This window comes from Rattus rattus, chromosome 11 (genome assembly GCF_011064425.1).
Source record: "Rattus rattus isolate New Zealand chromosome 11, Rrattus_CSIRO_v1, whole genome shotgun sequence".
Classification (NCBI taxonomy): Eukaryota; Metazoa; Chordata; class Mammalia; order Rodentia; family Muridae; genus Rattus; species Rattus rattus.
Window position 1 is genome coordinate 70,066,793 of NC_046164.1, and position 19,678 is coordinate 70,086,470.

Here is a 19,678-nt window from a genome sequence, read left to right on the forward strand (position 1 = left end):
GGGGCTCAGGCAGCAGAGCTGACTAAGGTGATTTTCCACGAGGCATCATTTAGGAAGCATTGCTACATCACGAACTCACACTGGACTCCATCATCTGCTCTGAGCACTTGGGACAGGCTAATCAGGATGGTCTGCCCTGTGGTCAGGCCCCAGGACGATTCCTGGGGACAAGTGAGCAGGCTCTAGCTTGAGGCCAGCCACTCAAGTGCCCTTCCTAGCAGGGAGGGGAAGAGAGGAAGGCAGAGGACTGGAAGCGGCACGGACACTTAAACTTTCTGCTCACACCCGGAATGGCACGCACAGGGCATGTAAGCCAGACTAGAGAGGGCCTCAGAGGAGGCTCGGCATGGACGCTACAAGTCTAGAGGAAAGTAACCCTGAGGGCTCGGAGTCTGGCCAAGGGTGTGACTATAGCCTCCTAGGACACCTCCTTCAGATCAACTTGGTACCCAGATTCGGCACTGGGCAGGAGCACTCAAAGCCAGCCGGTATTTAGGTTTGAGGAGACAGGGAAAGCCATGTGCTGACACACTACAGATATCTGTGTCGGAAGAAATGATACTGTGAGATCAGAACTTGGACAAATCTAATTTTTCTTTAACCCCCACCTACACCCACGCATACTGTCTATGCATCAAAACTGTTCTAAGAACTAGAGGGAGGGGCTTGGGCCGGGATACACCACAGGAGCTCTGACCTGTTCTTCTGGAACACTCTTTTGCAGGGTGGCATGGTCAGAGCAGCTGACACTGCTGGGAACTGAGACTGTGCAGGGCCACCACCTCACTAGTTCACTCAGCCACTGCAAACACATGATGTGAGGACCTCACACACTCTGTGAGGCTGGGGTTCCGCATGGCTGCTCTCTCAAGTTGATCTGTGTCCAGTGACCAGAGCAGAGACTGCTTTTCTCACTTGCACATTTAAGTCCAAAATAGGTTCTCACAGGTTTCCCACTGCACAAGCTGAGTGGGACTGTCTAAGCAGAAAACTAAACAGAAAGCACAGAAAAGCAGGATGGCTGCACCTAGTCCCACCGCATACCTGGTCCAACCTCACTGTATACCGCTCCAATCCTCACTATATGCCATGCCCATTCCCACTGTCACAGCACCACACAGGCAGGAAGATGTCTCGGGACAAAACTGGTCAGAGGAGCAGAAGGTAAAGTCCAGGAGCAGATGGGGACAGATGCAGTGGAGGTGGGGACTGAACTACATCTGGAAGAAAATCAGGCTGGGCTCCTGCTTTCCACAGCACATCAAAGCTGACCTCATAGGTCCCAGGGATTAGGATGGGAAATGAAATTGGAGAAAAACTGGGAAATCTGAGTGTGGAACCAAGACACCATGTGGACAGATGAGCCAGAAGAAGGCAGAAGGACGCATGACAGGTGCCAGGCTTCTAAGCACATGGCATGGCTCCTCCTCTTCCGCAACCCACTGAAGGCTGGCTAGTTCAAGCGCTCGGCCTCACCTTAGGCGGATATAATCATGGGCTCTGTACAGGCCAGGGGACAGCCCAGACAGATATGAAGACTTGTGTATCAGAGAAGGTACTGAGCACCTCCAGGTACATGGGGTATCAGAGATGGAGTGACCTAGGCCATCCCAGAGGCAGAACCAATGCTGACACACACACTGTACTTAGGGCACTGTGCCTCATGCAGGGTCCATCTACAATCCATGCTCCCTCGGAGCTCTGGTTCAAGAGCACATACTATCTTTTTGTTTTTAAATAAGACTGAGGAAGGTTAGTGGGGGTCAGGCTCTGCTGTGCCCCTGGGCACCATCCCAGGATGGCCAGGGGTAAGGATAGAACCAACACTCTGCTCAGGGCGGGCTTTTGGTGACCAGGCTCCCATGGAAAGTGAGGGTGCTGATGTTGTGGACTGCATCCTCTGGTGATGAGGTCACCCTCATCAAATGAAGCGCTAAGCCCAGCAGAGTGAACAGAGCAACTTTACCCCTCCCACTTCTCCCCCTGAGCAATGATGTCTGAACTAAGAATTGAAGAAGGAGCAGAAGTTAACTCAGGGGATGTGCCAAGGCCCTGTGGTAGAAGGAATGCAGCACACAAGTGTGACTCAATGAGCAGCAGAGCGCCGGCAGGCCACGTGGGCACCTTGGCAACGGGGCCTTCACCTTCGACAAGAGACTGGTAAGGCCGCTTGGCTCCTCACAGTGGAGGTAGCCTGGAGGGCAGGAGGGCGGAGGAGGGAGGGCAGGACTAAGCCACCTTCTGCCCATAGACCATGTGACCCTGCAAGGGTGATGAAACCTGTGCTTCTGAGTTACAAGGTGTTTGCAATTTCAGACAAGCTCAGAATGAGAAATACCCACTTCCTCTGTGGCCACTGTACCCAAGTGCTGGAGGAGAGGTGGCCCAGCCCTCCACGCAGGCCTGCATACCTCTCAATCTGTTCATCTGCAGCCTATATCTACCTGCCCTCTCAGCAAGATCTTCCTCACTCCCTCAAACAACTGGCTTTCTGTGTGCGCACCTTAACGACAAGCCCAGTGTGGGGGAGGGTGTGTGTGTGTGTCACTGGTCCCTAGTGCTGCAGCAGGAAGTGTTGTTTGTAATGAGGTGGACCTGTTCAGACTGAGTGAGAGATGACCAGAAGGCTCACAAGTCAACACTGACACTGAATCGTAGCAGATGACTGCTCTGCTGAACTCCACTATGTCCCTGAGTGTCCCACAGTGTACCATCAGCCAGGGTCTCAGGCACAGACACTGGGCACAGAGGAGGGTGGTATGGCACCTAAGCAGGAACATCTCAAGTGGCAATGACAACGGAGAGGTGACACCCCGGGAGAGAAGATCCAGGCCCCATGCCCTGTCAGCTGGACTAGAGACCCACTCAGGAGGGATGCATGGTCAGCGAGAGGACTGTTTCCACGTCTGTAACAAACCACTTCGCCTAGGGCAAGAGGAAGTGTCAGATGCTCTAAAAATGCCTCCCTGGGGCCGTGGGACCATGGACTTGGCCTAGAGTCCAGCACAGCACAGGGACTTAGACAAAGACAATACAAATGCTGACTATGCACACTATGGCTAAGTGTCACTTACAGAGAGAGAGAGAGAGAGAGAGAGAGAGAGAGAGAGAGAGAGAGAAGCAATTCCTGAATCCACAAGAATGACACACAGAAATCTTTTAAACAGAGCTCCTCGGAGAGGTTTTGATCTGTCTGGAGTGTAAGAGGGGTAAAGGTAGAGTCCCCTTAGAGGCTTGGCACAAGTTGCTTCTGTAAGTTAAATCTTAGTGCTTCTGGCAGGCTACACACACAGGAAGTTCTGTTCCTTTTGTCATCCATTTCTTTGTTCTCTATGTGACTAGCAATGCTGGGACCAACACCACGGTCCAGCATTGCTAGTCGCATAGAGAACGAAGTACCTCACGGTAAGCTGATGTGGAACAGCAGCATCTAAGGTTGCCATAAAATTCCTTGCAAACACCTCTACTGCCACCCCAAGTTCAAGGCCAGGTCGGGAGGTTGACACCGTCAAGTCTGAGACTTGCTGGCCTGCTGGGAGCTGTCCACTTGGTTCTCTACTGTTAATCATGTGAGTGAAACACAGGCTTAGCTGAAGAAGACACGGCATGGTGGTACCTGCTCACCGACATGGTGGCTTTAGTGAATGTGTTCTAGGTGTCCGTTTTACTGTGGGTTTTCTTCTCTCAGTCAAATGCGGTCCTGGTGAGAACGTGTCTCAAGTCTGTGGCAGAACTGGAACAGCGGCCAGCACAGCTGCTGAGACTGCTTAGAGATGTGGGCTGTAGGCTACACATTTCAGTAATTCCTTAAAACTGACAGCGTGCAGTTACTTCTCTGGTACGCAGCCTTAGCCCACTCTCATCTCATCTCACCCAAACCATAACCCTACAACTAAGTATTCCAAATGCTCGAGTCTCAACTCTAAGCCACGTGGCAGCCCATCCCAGCATAACACCCGCCCCCCAACACACACAGAGCAAACACACCTGAGGGCTGCACAAGTCAGCTGGCTCTGGCATTCAAGACAAGCTGACAGACAGGTGTGGGACTTTACCTGGGTAGAGCTGATAAGAGCCACTGTGGTGCTGCCATCTAACCAAATACTTCCAACCATTCACCGTAAACCACCCTTCTGAGTCCATACCAGGCTCAGCCTGGGTGGCCTGGGATAGAGGCTTGGGTCACTGGTGGTGAGGACATGGCTCCTTAGTTTAGCCTCAGGGGTAGATGAATTATTGCAGATCCTCAGGGACCCTCACAAAGGCAGTCCTCGGCCTTCTGCAGTGGCTACTGGAAAGGCCCTACATCCTCACAAAGCCTCAGAGTCATGCATAATGCACAGCCGAGTGCCTGCTGCAGAGGCCTGAATTATTCACACGGCAGAGACACTGTTCTCCCAGTGTTGGGGAGGAGCCACTCTGCAGCTCATTAAATAGCAGGGGGAAGGGGGAGACACAGACAGACTGGATGACACACAGGACAGGGATGTAGAGCTCCTTGTAATAGTTACAGGATGCTGCCTTATTTCCACATCACCTTGAAAAGCTTAAGTCCCAAATGTGAGATCTTCATTCTCAGTGAGGAGTGACCTAAAGCTATGGAGTTTCGAGGGCGTGCACTTAAGAAACGATCAGTGTGCACTCGTCCAGTTCCAAAGCAAAATCTGTGGCACCAGGCAGTACACTTCTGAGAAGTGGAGGGGCTGGGAGCCCACCAGAGCTAGGCCTGCCAGCTTTGGGAAAAAATAAAGCTGCTGCCCTTACACATAAAACAGGGGGCACGCCGAGCGGGAAAGAGGCAGAGCTGGTGAGGCCTTGTGAGTTCTCCATGGTTTCTGAAGTGGGAACTTCACCCGGGCAGCACAGGGCCATTTTCAGCTTTCTGGCCAGCTCCCAGCCATTCCAGTTTGGTCTCCAAGACATGTAAGGGAAGGGACTTGAAGCTGAATGACCACATTCCAATGACTGGTGATTTTGGGTGGACACTCCTCTACAAACAGTTAGGATTCTCTGTCAGTTCTGGTTTAAAAAAAAGTCATCAAAGCCATGCTGTCCTCTGGTACAAAGCTGTGAAGGTGCCGGCCTCTGCTGTGCCTCCCTCCCGTCAGCACACTCCTCACTGTCGGTGTCTAAAGCAGGGAGACACCCTACTGCCCACGAGGCGTCCCATCCCGGAGAGAGCTCATTGTACACATGCAAACACTCCCCAACCCCAAGGGGAAAGTCTGGTCCCAAGATTTCCTATAAGGGACCCTCGGCCTCCCACACTCAGGCAAACTCACACTGCACTGAGACTGCCCCTCAGGCTGTACTGGCTTTTCATTGGTCAGTGGCTCCCTCTCAGTTGTCCAGTACCTTCTTCTCCACTCAGTCCTCCCTCAGGTGCTCTTCACGTCCCGCTGAGTCCTCCCATGCACTGAGCACTGATGGGAAGCAGACACAGGCCTACTGTGTGCTCTTCCTGCTCACCCCAGGAGTTGGTCTTTGCTTCAAGATCCTGGTTCCATGTACTGAGAACTATCTAGACACCAAAAACTCCCAAGGCTTCTCTATCCTAGGTTCCCACAGAGAACAGCTTGGAAGTTCGTATACATGTCCCCATACCTACTGTCTACGGATGGTCACGAGTCTCAGTGACATCCTCAACAATAACTGACACCCAAGTGCACTCTGGTCCCCTTTGGGATGTGTCACTTCCTCTCCAGCGGCAGACAGTCTCCCTTTTCCTTCTGATGCCTCCACATATTCCCTCAACAAAAAGCATCTAAGCTCTCTAGAGTTCTTTTGGAGATGACATTAACAACAGGGTCCCTGCCACGGACCTTGCCGAGCTGTGAGCATGCTCCCTTTATTCCCACAATGGGCCTCGTAAATGTCAGGCACAAGGTCATCAATGTGCCCAATTCTGGCCCAGGAAGAAGCCAAGCAGACAGCCCACCATGACCTTTTTGGATCTAGGTGACCTGATGATCCCTTACATCTAGGTCTTGGCTTTCTTATGGGGAGAAGCTAAGACCTACAGGGCTGGGGCCCAAGAACAAAGTACAGGTCCCAAGCAACGTGGCCAAGTACTAGAATTGTACCAGAAGCTACGACACCATCAAGAACGGCCTTCAAACTACCTGGAGGGCCAGGCAAATATGGAAGTCTCGTGTGGAATGCTGATGTGAGGAAGACGGCACTGGGCTCACCCCATTTCCTCTGTCACAATCTGTGTATCTGAGTTCTGCCACCTTACTCCAAGAGCTGCAGACTAAGAGCAATTCATTCTCATTGCCGGCCAGGCCACACTTCATATTAAGCAGTGAGGAGGGCTCAGGACCGGACTAGGCAGCACAGCATAAACCGGAGGGCAGCCATCTGGCTCTGGACCTGAGAAATCCACAGCCAGCAGTGACAGATCCTGATGACAATCAGGATGAATGCTGTAAGCCCCACAGAAGAGATTCCCTACATTCTTGGTCTACTTCAAGGGGTCCGTTGTAAGGGGGGAGTTGCTGAGGTTTTAGGACGGTGGTGGGTACAGCTAGGCAGGCACCACAAACTTCGAGGTTTCTCGTGCCCTTTCCTCCCTCTTCCTCCCACACGTCAGTCAGTCAGGCTTCACAGGCTCACAGGGAGGGACAAGGCCACGCAGTCCTCTGGGACTCCAGCATGGACTGCTGTGGATATACTGTACGAGTGTATGAGTATGTATACGCCAAGGTCTCCAGGGGGACCAAATGGGAGAAACCCAAATGCTGTCCTGAAGCTGAGACCAGACCCATCTGAGCTCAGCAGAACTAGCCCAGCAAGTGAAATGACACTGTGCTTCGGGAGAAGAAATGCCACGCAGATGGGCAAATGCCAAGAGCCTTCAGGGCCGTAAGAGTGGGTGAAGCAGGAGCTGCCAAGGGTCAGTGTGGGAAGTGGTGGGAGCTTCACTTGTCACACTGTATTTTCACGATTCAGCTGAGGAGCCATCAGCTGCCACCATGAGGGTCCCTGGACTACAAGAGGCCCAGAGCCTGCCAGGAAGGGGGTGCCACCTCTTTCAAGCCTTGTTCAGATTCACACGCTGGCTGGAAACAAAAGGAACCACGTGATTCTTTAACTAGATGATTGCTTCTCATCATAAAATTACTTCATTTTGACAAATCAAACATGATATCGTGAAAGCATTCTCCTTTTATGTTCATATCAATGGCCACACATGAAACGTCTACCTGGCAACAGGACCTGGCTGGAGGAGACAGACACACTGCCGGGTGCGTAAGCCCAAGGACCCAAAGGCTGGGCTCAGGGAGAAGGCTGGAGAGTGGGCTGGTCCTTCCCCAAGTCAATATGCAGCCCCTGCCAACAAAGCCAAGCCTGTGCTTACTCTGGCTGTTGTGCAGGACACGGATGGGGACAGGGTGCTTACTAGACAGGACATGAAGTCACAAAGGATACATAGGACAGACTCCAGTAGCAAGGTCCACTTTCAGTGGCCAGCCCCGTAAAATGAAAATGTAACATGAGGCCAAGGAACAGACCCACTTCCCACATTTATGCACATGGTGACATTTTCAGCTGGCAACTACACAGCCTGCTTTTCTGTGACGGTTACACTTCACATAATTTTAATAATAAAAGGAATGTTCAATGCAAAACTAAACACGATGTACGATTTACCTTTTATTTGACTATCAATGATAAATCTAGGAACAAAAGCAGGGCTTGACTGGGCTCTGATGGCTCCTCAGTAACACACACACACACACACACACACACACACACACACACACACACACACGATGGCTATTCCCTCTCTTCCTGGGGTCCCATGTGAGGCTCTACAAATCTGCAGCCTCTTGGCTGGAGGCCCCAGGTGGGACGCCAGCATTTCCCTCAACCTTCTTCCTAAAACTGAATGTAAGAATGAAAAGAGAGAATAGTGGTGTGTGGGTGAGGGGAGTGGGTGGTGGGGTGAGGGGATGGGTGGGGTGAGGGCAGGAGGTGCTCATTCAGCATTTACAGGCCTCCCTGTTCTAGCTGCTCCTTTCAGGCTACTTGCCCTTACCAGCAGGAAGCCCTAGCATGGCCCACATGGGAATTGGTGCTCCTTCTAGAGAGCCAGGCTTCACCTTCTACATAAACGGCAACCAGGGTGTTCTGCCAAGTGTAATAATGGTGCTAACTTCATAGGACAGGGCAAGCCCCACTCCTCTCTGGAGAGCCATTTAACCTCTCTATAAAACTCTATAGTAAGTATATACTACCCTCACAGGAAAGCTGTGACAGGTCAGGCACACAGCAGGCACCGAACGTCGCCAACTAATAACTGGGTCACGCTAGCCTTCAGTATCACGTGAAAGGAGAGTAACTCTAGCCGTGTATCTGCTTTGCTGAGTCATGACTCACAGAACATTTTCCCCTTAAAATTTTAAATATAAATCTAGAACCTTCGTTGGTCAGTGTCTAAGATCATGTTCTCATCTTCTCCCTGCAGATAAGGCACCTCCCTTAAGGAAGGCCTGCTTCTCTCTGGGGGACTCCATCTGTTCGGCGGGTCAGGGCTGGGTAGGTGCCCGGCTTTGTTTGGTCTGTAAGTAGAGGGCGCAGCTGTACCTGGTTACATATGTAACTTCCTCCTTTCCCTGTCTTTTCAGTCTTGGCTAAACCTATCACCTAAAGTTGCTGGAATATGGACATGCTCGCAGTGTTCCTAGTCTAATAGAAATGCTTCTGATTGTTGAGTATAATTTTAAGACCACCTGAGCCAGTGCCTGACCCTATCAGCTGCCTCCCTGGCCTCCATGGAGTCACTTGCTGTGACAGACCTGCTCATGTGCCTGCAGTCGTCTGCCCTAAAAACAAAGCTCTGAAAACACTGACCTGATCTGCACCCAAGTCACCTGAACCCCTTTAAGTGTTGTGAAGAAAGCAAATGCTCCAAACCCTGCCCAGCACCATGCAGAGAAGAGCACTCCAGGGCATCCAGGATGTAAATGTGAACCATACAACAGTAATAGTTTTCCCTGCATGGTCTTAGGGAGGGCCAAGCAGAACAGGACAAGTGCTACTTAAAGAGGAGATGGTCACTAGGACTATGATAAACTCTGTCTTTTGAGTACTGAAAACCAACTGCAGAAGTCGTCCTGCATTGCCCGTCCTCCTCAAATGCTATCATGCCTTCTTTCCTCTCGTCATCTACAGAAAACAAGCATGAGTGTAATTCAGATGTAAGCTCTGACACTGTAAAGGAGAACCGTCCCCATAGCTCCAGTATTTGAACACCTCGTCCCCAGTGGTGTCACTGTCTGGGGAGGGTTTAGAACATTTGGGAGGTAGAGCCTTGCTGGAGGGAGAACCCCACTGGGGCAGTTGGGAGTGTTCTGAGTCTTGCCTCACTTCCTGTTCGCTTGTGTGAGCTTCCAGCTTCTTGTCCCTGCTGCCATGCCAGCCACTGCGGCCATGCTTGCCCACCAGAAAGGACGCATCCTTTGGCAACTGCAAGCTATCATAAGCTTTTTTATAAGCTTCCTCGGTCATGGCACTTTATCACAACAATGGAGAAGTTGCCAGTGCGTAAGATTATCATAATTTATTATTTCAATCCAAGAATCATTTCCGGAATCTATTTTTTTTCAATTTTCTACTAATCAACTAACAACAGCAGCATAAGCCAACCAAATGAGAAAACACAAAGCAGGCAACAAGCATCTGCTTGTTTACTTCTGGCAGTGTCTGGAGAGGAATGCAGAGCCTTAAGTCTGTTTATCAGGTGCTCGACATTCCTGTCTATGCAGAAGTCTGCACTGAGGATTAAAAACAAAAACAAAACCAAACGGCCACATACAAACCCTAGTAGCTATGATAAACACAACAGGAGGCTCTGAAAAGGGGGTTCCTTACAGGCTGCGTGGTAGTGAACACACTGCAAACTAGAGTACCACACACCCCTGGCTGGCTCTTCAGGGCAAGTTACACACATGTCCATGCGGAGACCTGTACAAGTGTGTACCTCTGCGACAGCTGGAGTCTCAGCCATCTTAGAAGCTATCAACAGGCAACAGTGGCCAGAGTGAACGGTAACTGCCTACAAGGTATCAAAGTTCATGTTCAAGACAGGAGCCAGGCACCAGAGAGCACACACGGCAGCATTAGTTCAGGTAGGTACAGCAGTCAATCCAGCATCAGTGGTGAACTGTGTGAAATAATTGGTTTATGCTTATTCCTATCTTACAAATGAATAAGGCTCAGACTATGGTTTATTTGGCTTTGGTAGTTACTAGGGTCACCCCTAATCTACTTTTCTTCAGCTGGTCTGGCTACTTCCCCAGTGTGGATCCCAAATACTCGCTGTTCAAATCTTTCTGGGTTACTTCTGCTCCAGCAATCTGGTGTACTGGGGTGTCGTTTCATTTGGGCACGTGCTGCTGGTTCATCATGACTAACCTGTTCTCCCCACCTCCTCCTCCGAGGTCCTTCTCTCTCCCTTCTTTCTCCTTCCCCTCATGGTCACTACCTGTGACCCTCAGCCAGGTAACTGAAAACTTGAGCACCTCTATTCCCTCCAGTAATCAGTAATCCGCTGCAGCCGTTTTTATTTAACTAATAGTTTTAAATTAGGGAGCACGGTTTGCACAACAAAAGCTGGTGTATGTGAGACTTCTCACAATCAGATCTTGGAGTACAGAATTTACCATTTGAATATATAACAGCACCAGACCAACCCCCAACAGAACTGGCTCCTCTCCGGCCCCTGGTGATGTTCTCTCTCTTGCTGGTATGTATACTTTACAGTGTCTAAGTTACTTTTCAATAAAAAGTTTTCATTACTTGAAAAAGTTGTGACCAACACTTACCTCACGTGTCTGAAGCAAGTGCACCTTCTAGAAATGCTCCCACAACACAGCACAAGACAACTTCCAAGAAGAAGGTGAGTACTCTGGGCCTCTGCTGTTGGCTGTCCTTAGATGCTGCTTACATGTTCAAGTTTGGCAATTCAAATGGACCAAACAAATGGGGAGTTGTATCCATGAGAAAAGAGGCTTATGCTGGGCACACGTGGCCCGTGCACGGCCAGGTGGAGTGGAGGCAGTGACCCAGGGCCTGTGCATGTGCTTTCATTTTCAACAATGACATAGCAGGGACGAGACATAAGTCCAGAGTGAAAGTGGCGGGAACAATGTGTCCTGGGAACCAGGCAGAGGCTCAAGAGATGACGCCCCCAAGAACAGCCCTCCTCCCCCGCACGCCTCCAGTGTGTTATAAAGATCACTGGCATCAATCACCATAGTCCCATTAAAGTCAACTCACTTGAAAGGATGCCTTTTAAAGGCAGGAAAGCCTTCATTAGGTCATGAGTCTAGGTTTTGTTTTAAAACATTTACATAAAAGCCTTCCTTCTCACAGGATGTGGTAAATTGTCCCAGAAATATGCTGTCTCTATGTGGCCTTTGCAGGCTGCCCCAATCCCTTTTGTGTATGGCTCACCAAAAAGCCCATGTTACTCAACCAGTATGTTCCACCTCTGTCTCAAACCATGGAGTAAGTGTAATACAGTGCTACCTAGCTGACTTTGATCATGGTCAGAGCTGGTGAGGTACGCAGGGAGTGCCTTTGCCCTGTCTACATGCCTGCCCTGCACCCTGGTAACCAAGACATCTCTGAGCAAATGACACTGACTCTCCACCAGCCTGTAGCCTGGTGAGAATGGTCTTCCTCACCAGCCTTGAGACCTTGCAGGTTTCTGCTCTCCATGTCTGGATCCCAAATGCAGAGGGACAACACAGTGCCCAAATTACCACTGTCAGGCTGAGGTGAGGGCTGGATACACTGTGTGGTTAAGCACTGCTGCACATCCTTACCTAAGGATACCCTTGGGTATCACACCACACAATGCTAACAGTCTCAGAGTCCTCCAAGGAAGTGAGGCTAACTATTCTACAGTATACAGAAGAACACTTTCAGGATTCCCACACTGTTCCCTGGAGAGCTGGGTAGGACACCAAGATCCACCAGAGGGCAGCTAGGGCAGTGATATCTCAGAAGACAGGCTCTGCAGTGGGTCAGGGCCACACTACCACTTCATCATGATGGGCTGACTTTTCACGGCTGAATGCTTTGTAGATGCAGAGAAAGTAACGGGATGTCTAGGAAGGCAGGACTTGCTGGATTCCAGGATGAGGTACCAGCTCTGAATGAAGAGGAACTGGTTACCTCCCATGCCTGGAATGTTTGGGATACAGGATACTCCAGGCATACTGGGGGTGAGATCCGGCACGTCATGATTATAAGGCAGTGTTCATGCTGTGGGATGGGCAGCCTTGGAGTACTTTATATTGAGTTCAAAATTTATTCTGAACTTTCCACATCACGGTCCAACACTAGAAAGTGAAAGCATTGTGATCACAATGTTGGTTGTGATGGGCTGGCTGTGACTGGATCCCTACTGCCACTTGTCACTAGGAAATTACACTAAATGTGTATAGCAATGACCCTTGAAAGCTGGATCACTGTCACCCTAAGACTGTCATTCCCAATAGGAAAGCCATCAAGAACATACATGCTTAGGTCACCCTATTTGCCAGGAGGCATATTGGGAACTACAGCAGAGGAGGGTCCCCACAGGTGACACTTCATTGAGCTGGAGACAGATTAGAACTAGAGAAAGCCAAGGGGCTGGAGCGTGCAGTCCAGACACAATTGGTGGGAGGAAGCTGGGGACACCGAGAACACCTCACTATTTATTCTAAGCAGCACATGGTCAAGATGAAGCCTAGGAGGTTGCATGGGATGGTTTGGAGCTACAGGATGAAAGCTGCCAGCCCTTGCATAAGGCTGGAGAAGTTCCAGATCCAACCAGTTCTTGCAAGAATCCCTGGAGGGACTCCATCAAGCCATGAACATAAAGACTCTTTCAGGAGGGGTATCCTTCATATGCCAAGGTTGGAAAACACCTCAGTCAACTGACACAGAAACTGGTACTGCAGAGCACCCAGGAAACCAACTCTGGGACGACTGCATTCCTGCCTCACCACATCTCTGAGCAACATTCCCAGGAAGTGCCGGACCGATCTGGAGCCAGTCCCCTTGTTCCGCTGTCACAGAATGCTGCTCTTTGTTGTCCCTACTCCTGCCTCTCATGTGTGGAAAGATCCTCTCATGTGTGGGCTTAAGACGTGTATGTCTTTGTCCCGTTAAGCAGTTCTCCAGCCAAAGGATCTATAGAGCTAAGGGGGGTGGCAGGGAGGAGAGCACCCCAACACAGCACTAACAAAAGAGCACAAGCCATGGGCACGCATAGCAAAGGCTTTGCAAGTGAGCACACTATGTCAGCTCCCCCAAGACAGGAGCTGGGACAGGAACTGGAAGCCCTGGGCATCGTGTCTTTGACTCTACCGTCCTGAGTCTCAGAGCCCGGCTGGAGTCTTGCTCTCTAAGAGTCTAACGAACACATTCCCTTGCTTAGGGAGGGTGCATAGCCACCACAGGTGAGCCTCTGAAGACAAGAGGGGAACTAAGGGGAACCAAGGGGACCCCATGCCCACTCCAATGTACTAGAGACAAGTTCTGAAGCCAATACACCCAGTTCCCACATGGAGAGGGAGGAGGGAGCTGGGAGGAAGGGAGGGGAAGAAGGAGTCACTGGCTTTATTACTTTTGAACTTTGCTTGAAAAAAAAAATTCACAACATAGTTACTAATAAAAACTCCTTCCAAATGTCTTGTAAACCAGAAAGAAATGAGTGTGTTGGGAGGCGTCTTGGCAGAAACCTGCTCTGTCTGCTTCCCCAACAGTCTACAGTCTGACTGGCATTTGAGTTTTAAATCCAAAAAAGCCATAAAAAATGTGAACTACTGAGCCAAATAAAAGGCTCTGGTTCACACACCTGCTCTCACCCCACATGCTACAAAGTAGCATTCCCGACCCGCTAGTTCCTGAGCAGCTCCCAAGAGCACTAGAGGAGGCTGTAGCACCACAGACCGCAGTCCTGCTGCACTGTACCTGAGGCACCATGGGGCTTCTCGCTCCCCCATCTGCAGTGTCACAGAGCATGGATTCACCTGCCAAGTGCCTTCACGACTGCAAGGCTCCGAATGCTGAAAGGGAATGTGGCCTAACTCCAAATCCTAGTGGTAACAACGGCCCTTCACCACGGAACAGCATCACTCATGTCAGTCCATCACACCAGTGACATGGATTGCGGCAGCCACTTCTGTAGGACAGAAGACGCTAGCAGGCTGGGCCAAAGCCAAAGCAGCCAGACAGAATGGGAAGATGGCTTCCCTGAGTGCAGCCCTGGACCTTCATCCCACGGCTTAGGGTGAGGCTGATCAGTTAAGAAATGCCAGGGTAAGGGGCAGAAGGGCAGTCACTCTCAGAACACCAAAACGTGAGGGCCAGTTTTCACAGTTGTTTGAGAGGTAGCAGTCCTCCAAAGCTGGAGACAGTACAAACTAAACTAACAGGCCTAGCAGTCTCCTCAGGGCCAGTGCCCACAGCCCCACATCCTCAGGGAGGATCTGTTGGTGCTTCAGAAGGAGAGAGGCTAAGCAGACCTGGCGAATCCCACAGGCACCTAGCACAGGTCATAAGAGACAAAACCATGGAACAAAGATGTCTCCCACCACCCTCAGCAGGCATGCTAGTCCTCAACATATCTGCTCATGTCGCCAGGATAGAGTCTAGCAACTGGCCTAGGGACCTAGATCAGCACCCAGGCAAGTGCTAGGTCAGTCAAGAGTGCAGACAAGGATCTACAGGGCCCAGCCTAGTCCAGTGTTCCAGCACCTACAGCCCCACACCCACAAGGCACAGTAAGCTAAGGATAGCCTTGGCCCAAAACTCTCTTCCCTCAAGTTCCTTCCTCCAGAGTACAGTGGGAGGCTGAGAGACCTGGTATGCTGGAGGGTCACTTCAGGGTCACTAGAGGGTGGTCTGGGACAACAGTGCACTGTGCTCAGATGAAGTGTGGGCATACCACAACTACTGCCCTATGAGAGACTGCAGAGGACAGGCACAGTCGGGGAGGGGAGGAGGCCACTGCAAGGCTAGGGGAGGCAGAACCCCGTCTACATAAAGGGTTGACGAATGTGATGGGGCAGGGGAGTTACAGAATTGAAGGGTCTGACAGGAGGACATGGGGAACGGCAGATTCCAGGAGAACCGCTAACAAGCCTTCAGGAGAGCAGAGGTGAGGTTGGACAACATAGAGAACTTAGGTGTTACAGAGATCCCAAATACACACCCAGGCACTGATGTCTCACTGCTACAGTCTGACTACGCCAGGATGACGGTCTAATTCCTCCAATATATTTCTTATGGCATACTTTAATTCTTTATTTCTCTCCTGCCACCCCTCCACTCCTGTGAGTGTGTGTGTGTGTGTGTGTGTATGTGTGTGTGTGCATGCACAATCAGAAGGCACTTTTCAGGAGTTGGTTTAAAGAGCCTTGTGACTGTCTCCTTTACCAAGGCGCGGGAATAGTCAGAGACAGGTGAATCTTTCCATAGAAAAGAATGGGGCTCTGCCCCCAACCCAGGCAGGAGGCCACAGGAGGCTACTGTCTTTGTAACAAGATCATCCTGTTGGTCCCATTTCTTTCTCACACTTTTCAGACTCCTCTCTAAGCTCTGTAAATGCCCTATTCCCAGGGGCTGTCAAGCTGTCTGCACGCTAAAACTGGCGGTACCATCTAACAGTCTGCCTGCAGTCAGTTTGCCCTCACACCAGAACTACTGAACTCTTAGTGGGAAAGGCACACCTAAATGTCCCCAAGCAGCAGAAGGTGGTGTACCCATACTCCACACAAAGGAGTATGGTGGGAGGCGAGACCCTGGCCGAGCCGCTAGTATGAAGTTAAAGAGCGTCAGCTCCAGGAGAGCAGAGGTGATGCCAAGATAGATCACTGCAGGAACACAGAGGTGGAGCACTGTGGGAGCATACTGGGGAGGTACCACCGATGACAGTGTGAAAGCCAAGCCTGTGTCTGGGTGGAAGGCTCCTTCCAGCACCAGCATCAACAGTGGGACTCTCACATTTATGACTCCTCTTTCTCCCTCTCTCTCACCTTCCCTTCTACTTCCCTAAGGTTGGGATAAAACCTCTGGGCTCATGCATGCTGGGTAAGGGCTCTAGCCTGAGCTACATCCCTAGCCTACACTTGGTTTGCACATTTTCAACCTTCCAGGTTAACCTTGTTTTCTGTTTGGACAGGTTTCCAACAAAGCGAATCATCAGAAAGTCTCTGAATGCTAGGGATACCCCTTCTCTAAGCAGGATCTGCTGTCCGAGGTACGGTTTGCCTTCCACAGAAGGCCAGCATGCAGACTGTGGTGCAATAGTGGCCTTAAGCCCTTTCCCGCTGAGCAAGTGTAGTCATAAGCGGCACCACCCAACTTCCCTAAAACAGCATGAGATTACATGGTAGAAACACACATTATCAAATGTTACATATGACCTGGTATGACAGCAAAGGAGTCAGTGCATGTCAAGGGCATGGTTCGCTGGATGCCGGACACTCGTGAAGAGTACTAGATTTCCTAGTAACCATAGCCCGGGCTGGGTGAGGAGGCAGCTGCAGCTGTAACTGAGCAGTGTTGAGCTGGCCCTCACCCTGCCTGCACTTGGGGCACATTTTTCCACAGAAGCAGTGGAGTGCTGTGGTTCCCAGGCTCCGTGTGGGAACCTGTCTACTACTGACAAAGTCTATAAACTATCTCTATGTGGAAACATTTGAGCTTCTGCCTAGCCCTTCTCTACAGGCGCCTGAGCACGGGGGTTGGGGGTTCCTGGTGCCTGCAGAAAGGGAAGGTCTTAGCTGAATCAGTAGTTGAGGGGCAAAGTCTCTCCTTCAGGTCTGAGCCCCAGGGACCTCCACTAGGGAGACGGTCACACCACTGCTGCAGCAATGTGGCAATGGCACAGCTGGCCTCCCGGACTAACACACGACCGAGTCACAGAGTCCTCATCTTCATCTTGTAATCAGAAAAGAAACTCAGAGCAGAAAAATAATAAAAGGAGGAAAAGTCACTACATAGAGCATAACTGGCTGTCTAGCTTGGTTGCTGAAATTCCTTGTCTCTTGCCATAGCAGGTCCACCTTGAAAGAACAGGACACGGCCCTGGGATGGGATCTGAGGTGGAGGAGGAGGGGACAGAGGGCGGAAAGCCCCCAGGGACAGGGGAATCACCTGGCAGGACACCACTTCCTCAGAAAGGCACAGTGGGGGTTGGGAGCCAGGGGCTTCCCACCCTCAGAAGGGAGCTTCTGAAACCTAGAGGGACAACTTGATAAGATGCTGGGGGATAGGAAGGAGGTGGCTTCCCCAACTCCTAACAACAGAAAAGAAATCTGGGATGTCAATAGAATATTATATATAACTAAACTGATGGATTATGGATTATGGACTCTCGAATCTATGGAGTTCCCACAAGAATAAACAGAGAGAAAAACAGGAACCGAGGCTGTGAGCCTATGCTTTTCGCCCAGGCTGGCGGCACGTCCTGCTTCTTTTCTTGCAGTAAAGAAGCTTTTCCTGCTTCTAGCTTAAGACAGATTAAATGACATGATCATTATTGTACATAACACAGGAAATATAACCCCCTTTATTCTAAAATACATGCTTCTAACACCCGTGCCCAGGCTCCCTGTGGTCTGCATTCCAGCATGAGCAGGTTTGTAATTCAAGCTGGATTTCCCTCCATTCCCACGGGGTGACCCCAACAGAACTACTGGGCCCCACTCCTCCCTAATGCCAGAGGCTCTCCCTGCCCCTTCCTGTGGGAGAGAGGTGGGCACCAGCATGAGGTGGGCGATTATGAGGAAAGACAACAGAAGTTTCTGGAGACTATACCAAGTTCTCTGAATGCTACTAGACACATGAGGAGCGTCAGGATGGAACTCTCCACGTAGTTTTACACAGTGTTCCGTTTTTGGTTTGGTTTTTAATCACTAAATGAAAACCAGGAACAATGTCAGAGAAATGGAGTGAGACCTGGCTAGCGATTTTTTCTTCCTGGACAGCCCCAGTGAAAGAGTCATGTACACAAAATTCCTTAAAGACAAAAGAAAGGGTTGGATTCTTCTTCATCCCACACACAGTTCATCTGCTATGCTTTTCTTAAAAGGAAACTTCAAGAATGGCCCAAATTCAGCAAGAGCTTTGAGACCTGAACTTGCCTGTTTGGAAGCTGGTTGTACAAGAGATCAGCAAGCATGTTTTTGCTTGTTGATCACAGGCATGCAGGAGCGTGTACTGCAGCCCAGCATACTGCCAGTGCTGGCTACCAGAACCTCTATAGCTATGTTAGACAAACACATGCCTAGGCCACCATGAAGCTAGCTTCCTCAGCCCAACTCCAGCTGAAGCACTCCCACGAGGGAAAGGCAGAGAAAACATCTCTCCCGAGTACATTAAATGGCAAATATATTTTCACAATTTGAAAATGGCAATAAAAGTAATAAAATATATATGACTTACCACCATCAGACACAGTTGCAGACTGAAAAAAAAAGGAGAGAGACATGAGTTAATTACATCTCATGACAAGACTGAGGGAACAGCACTTCACTTCCTCCATGGAGAACACAACCCAAAGGTCCTGGGAAGCTCCCAGCTACCCAGGTAGGCACTGTGAGAAGCAGACAGTGAGTCAAGCCTTGGGGCTCCAACTCCGCCCCAGCTGGTGACTCCCAGTAAGAGGAAGTTGCCGTCATTTTCACTTGAAAAGAACAAATCCCAGCATGTCTGACATCAAAGTCTTATTAACAGCCCCTGTGATAACAGCTGATCTCCAGTGGGGGCACCCTGCAGGGCAGGGGCTTGCCAATACCAGACACTGTTCAGCTCAGGCCCTGTATGCCCACCAGTGTTACTCCTACCCAGAGTGGTACCTCGGCTGTGAGAAGGCAGGGTAGGAAGTGTGTGTCGAACCACACACACCCAAAGTGGGAGAGTGGCCACCTCAGACCCTGGGAGTGGCTAGGAGGGGGGTGTGGATTGAAAGAGTTTTGTGGGGGTTGGGGGTGGGGTGGGGGAACATATTAAGAACTGCTGTGCAGGAAGGCTCTGGGAATAAAGCTGTCAAGAGTTCTCTGAGGGAGCTCAGGCTAGGCCCACTTGGATGCTTGCTATTGGTCAAGCAGGTGGTAAGTGGCTCAGGAGAGAAAGGAAGCTGGAAGAGAAGGTAGGCATCCCAGGGTCAGCAGAGAGACCCGGTTGTTGGAGTATGGAGGGGCCAGTGTGGCCTCTCTGAGAGCAGGTGGGGCACTAGAGCACCAAGGTGGCTCAGAAAAGGTATGTGGTGCCCAGTAGATCCAGTGCCACTGCTTTATGTCTGCAGCAGGCCAAGACGGCCGCTCTGTGGCCTGGGCTGTAGCTGGCCCTACGGAAAGCTTCCCACCCTCGTACCCAGGCTTTGTCTCCCCATTTTGTCCGCCACTTTTTGCCACGGTGCTCAGGTGTCAGCTCACAGGGCTTCTAAGGTGCAGGGTGAGGCAGACAGAGTGAGCGAAGCCTGGCTCTCATCAGATCTGGGTCTTCGGAGGCATGTAGGTAAGAAAGACAGTCTAATCAGGTGGGGTCCAACAGAGAGTCCAGAGGTAGTCAACTGGACCACCTAGAACCAATGCCCATAAACTAGCCACCCTCCCCAGGGAAGTCAAGGAACATGCTTACAATCCATCAGGACTATTAGATTTGTGCA

The 19,678-nt window shown here is 50.6% G+C and overlaps 1 protein-coding gene across 4 annotated transcripts in view; it reads right to left on the minus strand.

Moving 5' to 3' along the window:
• The window catches only part of Rgs12 (regulator of G protein signaling 12), a 92,515-nt gene that overhangs the window by 21,733 nt on the left and 51,104 nt on the right, over window positions 1–19,678 (minus strand). For 3 of the 4 annotated variants that reach the window (XM_032916291.1, XM_032916293.1, XM_032916294.1), the window contains one exon: window positions 18,454–18,475. In XM_032916291.1, coding sequence (XP_032772182.1) covers window positions 18,454–18,475 — 22 coding nt within the window. Of the gene's footprint in view, window positions 1–4,055; window positions 4,351–18,453; window positions 18,476–19,678 lie in introns of those variants that run through there. The other variant, XM_032916292.1, reaches the window with a different exon arrangement.